Below are 7,992 nucleotides of genomic sequence, written 5' to 3' on the forward strand. Positions count from 1 at the left end.
GTTGTAAAATAGCGAGAGAAAGTCTTTCGGACTGCTGGTGAGGCACCGACAGTACAGTACCTACAAGGGCGGCCGGAGGCGGTGAGCTGCCTATCCAGTGGGAAACCGGGCCTCCACACTTGTCTCCCCGAGTCGCAGCTCAGAGGCATTATTCTATCTGAGCCAGATGTTCCATCCCTGTTTATCAACGAGAAGCGTTAAAACGGCGGGCAGGGTGTCTGGGAGCCTGTCCGATAAGACTTTGTGCCCTTGTTTGTACTGAGTATTGTGTTCGATGGCGTCTCCACCGGCACCAGCTTCCTCGCCGTTCATCTTGGTGTGCGTCAGAGGCGTTACGTCACAGCTACCAATCGGGTGGTCGCGTTGCTCTCCCAACGTGGACGTGCCTGAGGTCTCCGGAATCGGGGAAACCAGGGAAGTCGTCACGAACGACGTACTTTTGATGGTTATGAAGTTATTTTGATGATCCTGACACTGTGGGAGGTAGACAGGGTCGCGTCAAGCGGAGGGCTCATAACCTGATGAGAGCGTGAAAGACGATTGATTAGGGCTATCTGGCATAACTTATGGCCTAGAATGGCGACGAAGAACGAACGTGGTTATGATTTGTCCAACTCATTTCTGCATATGCTATGACGGCCTTCTTCCGCACTTGCACGTTCCTCCCAGAGCGTGTCCTTGTTATGAGGGAGGTTTTCGCGAAGGGGATGACCTCTAAACAGCCATAGCATGTATGACTGCAACTCGGCCACCACAAAGCACATGATAGGCTTTGTACTGGGCGAAGAGATCAACAGTTTCGAAGCTTGAGAATGACCAATCGGCCCTGAGGAATGTATTCGGTCTCGAACTCTTCTTCGAAGTCGAAGTCGGTAGGAGACTTGCTGAGAAGTTCATCCTTTTGGAGGGACTTGATTGCTAGGTATAGTCAAGCGTCCGAGAGTCTTACTCCATATAGAGAGATGTGATGAACCGTGTCGCTGCTCTTCTATACATGCCTTGCCGCCATCTTCGGTACTTTCTGGGCCGTGTGAATTGCGAATTATAATCGGTCTCCTTATGCTCGTGGTTCAATGCGGCAGTGCCCCAGATGCACGATCAGGTCAATCTCGGGGTGTCTCGGCACAAGCGGGCCATCAACCATAAGACTCGTGACCCCAGTATTAATGCTCCCACTGCATTTGCCGAAGACGCTTGCACCTATCCTGGCGGAACTTGTGATAGCTCGAAGATGTTATTCGTGTGTGTAGCCAGCGGATACGTGGTCTCTCCAAGGTGGAAGTGGTGAAGTCCGAGGTCACGCGACCAGAGATATCTCACAAGATAGCGATATACCCGTGCTAGTCCACGCGAATGCGAAAGGTTTGGTCTATGACAACGGGCTCAACACCTGATACTGGCGTTATCGCTTCCTGTGAGCTTTTAGCAGGATGTTGATGCAGCTGGCATCGACATATCGAAGGCTCCCATCCGGAGTCGCTGTAGGGTCAGAGAAACTTCGGACAGCTCGACCTCTTTTGGAAATTCGTCGAAGTGCATGCTATCTCGAGGAATATCTGTGCGAATATATGGCCTTCGCTCACTGTCGACATTAACGATCTCCGGAAATCTAGCGCTTTCAATCTGAAGAGATCTTACTGAACTTCCACATGAGCTGGGGGCTTCCGGGGAGGGGTGGTCAGAGAGTCCGCAATTCCGAAGCAGCTGCATATCGCCATTGTCTTTGACCGGCTGGCAAGCGGGCTCAACATGGATGCTGTTAGCTAGACCACTTTGTAGGAAGAGGCAACAGGAATGGTTGCATACCCACACGAAACAACTCTCGACGAATGCTGCGCATGATTCCATAGGCCACAAGCTCGCCATATGGGTGAGTGCTTGGAGCGAACCCGCTCAGCTTCATATAAGAGGTGCTCAAATGATCGCTCGGTTCACAAGACCCTTATGCATCGCGTCCATGTCCGTGGCTGCAAGTTCGAAGGCGACTTGCGACCTCTGGCATTCAGAAGGAATAACAGCGCTTGGGGATCCAACAAATCCTCCTAGTTGATATATGCCACATTTAGCAGGCACAGTACCCTGTATCCCTGTCCCGATTAGCGTTTGCTTGTTCGATCGACGAATGACCCACGTCCAGCTTTGTAGTAGGTACAGGGTGCCTGCTTTTCATGAGAGGAATGTGGTAGATAGTCTTGATAGTGTTGCAATCAGCATCGATTGCTATTGCTCAGTCCAACAGTTATGCCATTTCCTTAACCATGATTATAGCATCTCCATGCTGTGTAAAAACAAGGTCCTTTCTCACTACCGGTGCGGGAACCCATACTTGGCAACCACTTCCCTGATGTCGCTGAGCACAACAGAAGAAAGGGGGACTGTTGCAGAGACATGGTGCATGTAAGAACAATATAGCATCGGTCTCGATCTAAAAACAAAAAGAAAAGAGTTGAATCAGCCAAGATCTCAGAAGTGATTTCAAGAATAGAATGTACTGTACCTGCAGTAATAGTCTAGTGGATGGCCAGCTGGTAACTTGGGACTTGTCACCCCACGGGGCCGATGCTGGATTGGTTGGTTTACTCCCAGATCTGTTGCTGTGATTGTACTGTCCCCGGCCTCCTCCTTGCCAGTACTACTGTTGTTAGTGGTAGGTAGGTTCTCCATCGGCCGCTGTGCAGTACAAGGGAGCACAAGAGTATCAGAAATCCTGCGCCTGTTCTGGTTCCTCCCCCTTTGCGTCTTCCTTTTCTTCCGTGTTAGTGAGCATTAGGGCTTCGGGGTCTACTTTCTGCTCCCTCCGCCATAGTTCCCACACCGGCGACGCCTTTTTTTTTTTCTAAACTAGGTGGGACTGCAGTTGATGGGAGAGTGTGGCAAAGGTTTTTTTCGCCTGTGGAACGCTCAGTTCGCGCATGTATTCTGCCGCAGGTGTAGAGCCGGGGTGTTTGGGCATTCCGATTGAAAGCAATACATCAAGACTAAGGGCTAGGCGGGGAGGCTCGCAGCAATTCGTGTCGGCCACTACTATTCCCGCCCTTGGAGGAAGGCGTCTTCCTGCTAGTCTTCATTGAGCCGCCTGCCGATATATTGGAATAAGCTTCAGTTCGGCCAGCTTCGTTTCCAGGTTCCTGTCGTACCCACAAACCTCTCCTGCTTCAAGTAATCGCTTGGCTCGCTCAAGGGACACAATTTGTCCGACTCTGCCTGCATATGGCGTGTGTGGATTCACGTACTTCACGATATAGTGATAAGCACATTCCAGGATATCTCAGGCCTACCCCAAGGATAATGTCAACAGCAGGTTTAGTGCGCAGAGCAAGAGCCAGAAGATCTTGGCTGAAGCTCATACTATGGTAGAGTGCATCCCCTTGCGCATTGGAATGGGCAAGTCGGGGTCGGTGAACCTATCCCGCGAAGAACAGCCACGCACCTCTGATACAAACGAAACAAACGATTTCCAGCTCACTCCCAGAAGAGATAGGGGCTCGAAAAAGTGGAACGTCATTTGGCTTCGGGTTCTACTCATTGAATTTGCCGTCAGAAAGACATCTCTGACTCTCTTTGGCACCGAGCCTGGTCTCAGTGTAAGTTCAAAGAACGGAAATTTGCCCTGACTTGTCATTTTTCTTGGGTCCATGGATGTCTAGCCAATCTCAACGTTCAAGGGCTTTTTTGGCACGTCGACAGGATGCCTGGGGAGTAGGGTCAACCCCTGCGAGACGTATATGATCTTTCTTGTCGAGTCCTTCTGCCTCGGCTTTGACGTGATCGCAGTCGGAAATAGAATACATCCGGAAGATACGTGGGCCTGGTTGTTACCTCACGCATAGGTCTCAATCTATCGAATAAGGCATTCCGCGTTCCAAGCCGTTCGACGACGAAGGGGTCGTTGAAGACGTTTTCAGTTATTCGACCCGAAACCCTGGCTTCTGTTGCTACGATGTACTGAAGACCTCGTCCGCGTATTCCAGATCTGAAAAATGGTTGAGATACTCTTTTATCCACGGACGAGACAGTATATTCGTCAATCAACCGCGCAACGAGCCGAACCATTGCTCCCATGTATCGAAATGTTGACCATATGCTCAGAGAATGAATGGAGTCTGCGTGAATAGGGGTTCATTTGGCGATAGATACCACCAGCAAGAACATAGACCAAGAAGCTCTCCTTCCCTTGTATAGTATGTGGCTCTGGCATATGCGCTCGCTATGTGCCACAAGCTGTCGACATTGAAGCCATTTGGCTGAGGGACTCGTGGGATACCTAGAGGCCGCTAGGATGCTTGGAGAAGTCATCGGGGCTGCTCGTGTCTCATGCCCCGGCTGAGATCTGGTCCTGCAGCTCCGTGAAGGATGCGTGTGGCAAGTTGCCCTCACCACGTCCACTTGACGACATGAGATATCTGATCGGGGCACAAGAGGAGGTTGAGTTTTGTGTGGTCGGGACTGCGCATTCAGTAGAAGGATTTTGGGCCGGCATTAATGGGAGGCCTTGAACGCGTCGCCACTACTTTCAAACTTTGTTTGCGAGCAGCTTTCGCTTTTCTGGTTGCCGGTTTGGCTACTGCGGGGCTGATAAAGCTGTGGTCATGCATGACGATGATGTTACCAGTCGCATCTTTCGCTACGCAGGCAAGCATAAGATTGTTGTACTGCCCTCCATTCACCCGGTAGTATTACCAAGTTTATGTAGCCGGTGTTCGCATGCTGCAAAAGCAACGGTGGCAAGCCTAGTGAAACAGTCCGATCAAGCTTTGAAGTCTCCTTGATGCGGGATTCCAATCTCTGGAAAGCAGGAGTCTTTTGCTGCTGGATGGTAGACTTTCCTGTGGCAATAGCAGCGTCAAGATCACGGCGGCTTAGATGGCCGACTCGGCAGACTTCGCGAAATTCCGGGTCGTGAAGATTGGCCGGCTTATCTTCCCGGCGGTCGAGACCTTGTTTTAGTCCAAGGATTATTAGTATATCTTTGACTTCAAAATAGGGGGATACCTAGAACTAACCCTGTTTGGCCCCATGGATCCGTATGAGCGACTCCCTATGCTGAGGGGGTGGATAGATGCGATGGAAACATGTGAGAATGACTACAACAAGGTATTAGCACAAAAGAGTTTGGAGATTGGGGTCATGAATTCGGAGATAGCCTACCGTGCCATGACCTGTAGCCCGGTCTACAAGGCGGATAAGGGCCAAATCCATAATCGGAGGACGCGTCGACCCCGGAGCGTTAAGTTTGGTGGCATAATCTGGTTTGACTGAATCGTGGGGCATTCGATTTTCTTTGTGAAATGTAGGCTTTGCACCACCATTGGGAGACCGGTGTCCGCAGAAATGGCCTTGACATCATGTCTTCAGTGGTAATTGCGATCAATTTCTGGAACACCACGTTTTTTCTTGAGAGACCTCGGTGACCTTAATATGAATCGAACTTTTGCTTTCTCCACTCGCTGTGAAATCTCAAGTGCAATCGGCTCAATGTCTTGGAGATTTCCCCCTTTGGGTCAGGCCCGGTGCTTGCCTTGAGCTCGGAGCTTATAGACAAGGGTGGCACAACCACCTGATGGTTCAGAGCGCCATGGAAGTTTGCCTGCACTGAAAGACATACATCGAAATTGTCACTCCACACAGCTGGATATTGTGTGCAATCTCAAAAAAGTCGTGCAGTCAACAGATGCCTTCATAATTAAGACTTTCTCCTCCTGTCGAGAAGCCGAGACTTTCATTTCAGTCGAGCATCGCAGACTGTCTTGCCTCCTCAGCCCGTGTCTTGACAGACACAAAAGCAAAACCCATCTGAGACAAGGGAACTGACCTGCTGTAGACTCCCGAGCAGCGATTAAGCTGCATTCATTCTTCTTCAGGTGCTTCTGGGAGGCGGTAGATTCATTCCAGGATGTACCTGCCTCAGGAGTATCATAGAAATACAATCCAGAACGTACAGGGACTTAAAGATTTTAATTGTTTTCGGCCGAGTTTCAGGGGCTTGATCGCGCTTCGCGCTGCCCGAAGGAGCCGCGACCGCGACTGCCCCCACTGCCGCACCATTTCCGCCGCCGCCAACGCCGCCAGCTCGTTCGTCTGCGCCTCGATGTTCGCGAGAATGTCAACCTCCTACGGCGCGCCGCCCTCGCTCTCGTCGAGCTGCATAGCATCGGGATCATACTGGCCGGCGACGTCCGGAACCTCACGATTCTTCAGGTGCGAATAGCAAAGCTCGACGGCAATCTCCGGCAGCACCTTCTCCGCGTTGTTAAAGCTCAACCACTAGTCGATGGTATGCAGGGCGAAAAAAACAAGAACAACCTGGGCCCGGGTCTAGCCGGTGCGGTAAATCCGCCCGATAGCCTGCAGTTCGTCGGAGATATTCTGCCCGGGCTCCACGAGGACCACCGTAGCACACTCGCCCTAGAGATTAAGACCGACGGAGACGAGGCGGTAGATTGTCACCAGCACCTCCGCAACCGCTATCCGGGCTGGTAAACGTGGCCGCAACATCCCCCCGCTCCTCCGGGGACTAATACGCCCACATCTGACACACCCTGATACCCAGCATCTGGAGGAACATAATAAGCACCCACTGGGTAAGCGGCCAGCGGCAGAAGAAAATAATCCGTGGCAGGCGGTGGGTCCGGAAAACGGCGAAGTATCCCACCTCCTGGAGGTATCGGGCGATGTATCGGAGCTTCGGGGAGTCCCTGACTGGGGCTTGGAGGTTCCGATGGGCTTGGGCCAGGTTGCAGGGGCTAGATCGCGCTTCGCGCTGCCCAAAAAGACTAACTGGCACAATCAGCCGTAGCACATTTTGGGATGTATGCACCGATTGACCATTTCCCGAATGTCCGTCGATTTGATGGAGACATTGCCTTGTTTGCTATTCATGGTTGCTAGTGTATGGACGGCTATATGACTCTCGTTCCACGCCGTAATCCGCACGAAGGGGAGAGTAGTTTTGCAAGACATTGAGCCAGACGTTGTCCACTACATGCTCATATGGGATAAATCCATTCTGCGCATAATGCAGGTGGTCCATATACAAGCGGATCACCTCCCCTCTGTAGTGTTGATGACAACGTCTTCGAGCGCGTTGTCAACCTACAACTGCGTAAAGAGGTCAGCATACAACTAAGACTAGCAGGAATTGGAGGGACTTACGGGCGTGCACCCGTTGGGACCGCGTTTGTACCTGCGGCACCGCAAGCAGTAGGTCTCTCCCGCCGCAGCAGCGACGATAGAGCACGCTAACCCTGTTTGCGTACAACAATGACAAGCTCGCAGGCACTCCTCACGTGTGGGAGGGGAAGGGGGGGCGTCGTCGGTGGCCAGCCCCTGGCCCCCGTCTCCATAGCATAGGGACCAGTCGATGTTCCCCTCGAGCTGGACACGTTCTATGTCTGATGCGTTATTGAATTCAACATCTCCCTGTTTCGATGCACGGTGAATACGATGTCCACTAGGCCGAGCCTCCGATTAGTTTCATCGGTCAGACATCAGGAGATGATGATGAACTGATGGAAACGGCTTCTCAGCTGGAAAGAACATAGAACATAGACAGTGGAAACGAACAAACTAGAACTAGCGAGGCTTTGATGGAGCCACCGCTGTGCTTTCACAGTAACCGCAAGGTGTGATCACAGGAGGCGGTGGAGGTCCAGAAACTGTCAAACCGCAGGGCAGGGGCTGCCACAAGACTCGCCATTGTAGATTGCTGCACGCAACCCCGTCAGGCCCAGGTGACGGTCCGGGCCATTTCGCGCCCCTCTCGGCGTTGCTGATGAATAGAACCACCAAGAAGATCCAAGCATCACACAGTTTGACATTCGAGGGAGGGAACCCCCATCTGATAGGATTCCAAACAACCTGCACTGTGCACCACGAATCGCAGGCAGAGAGATCACTGTGCCCAGACTTGGATGTGGCGTCCCGGGGGGAGGACAGCGGCGACAATAGTCTTTCGTACTCTGTCTTGTTAGACAGACCAGAGGGAAAGAGTTT

At 51.9% G+C, this 7,992-nt stretch overlaps 1 protein-coding gene across 1 annotated transcript; it reads right to left on the reverse strand.

Moving 5' to 3' along the window:
- Nucleotides 1–7,041: 7,041 nt before the first annotated feature.
- On the reverse strand, nucleotides 7,042–7,696 carry BO95DRAFT_466213 (uncharacterized protein; the record flags this gene model as incomplete). The annotated part of the gene is made up of 3 exons (XM_025589198.1): nucleotides 7,042–7,092; nucleotides 7,153–7,450; nucleotides 7,611–7,696. The coding sequence occupies 3 exons, from the start codon at nucleotides 7,694–7,696 to the stop codon at nucleotides 7,042–7,044; spliced, it is 435 nt and encodes a 144-aa protein (XP_025439746.1).
- Between the last annotated feature and the right edge of the window lie 296 nt (nucleotides 7,697–7,992).

The sequence above is a fragment of the Aspergillus brunneoviolaceus genome (assembly GCF_003184695.1).
Source record: "Aspergillus brunneoviolaceus CBS 621.78 unplaced genomic scaffold BO95scaffold_56, whole genome shotgun sequence".
In the NCBI taxonomy this organism is placed as follows: domain Eukaryota; kingdom Fungi; phylum Ascomycota; class Eurotiomycetes; order Eurotiales; family Aspergillaceae; genus Aspergillus; species Aspergillus brunneoviolaceus.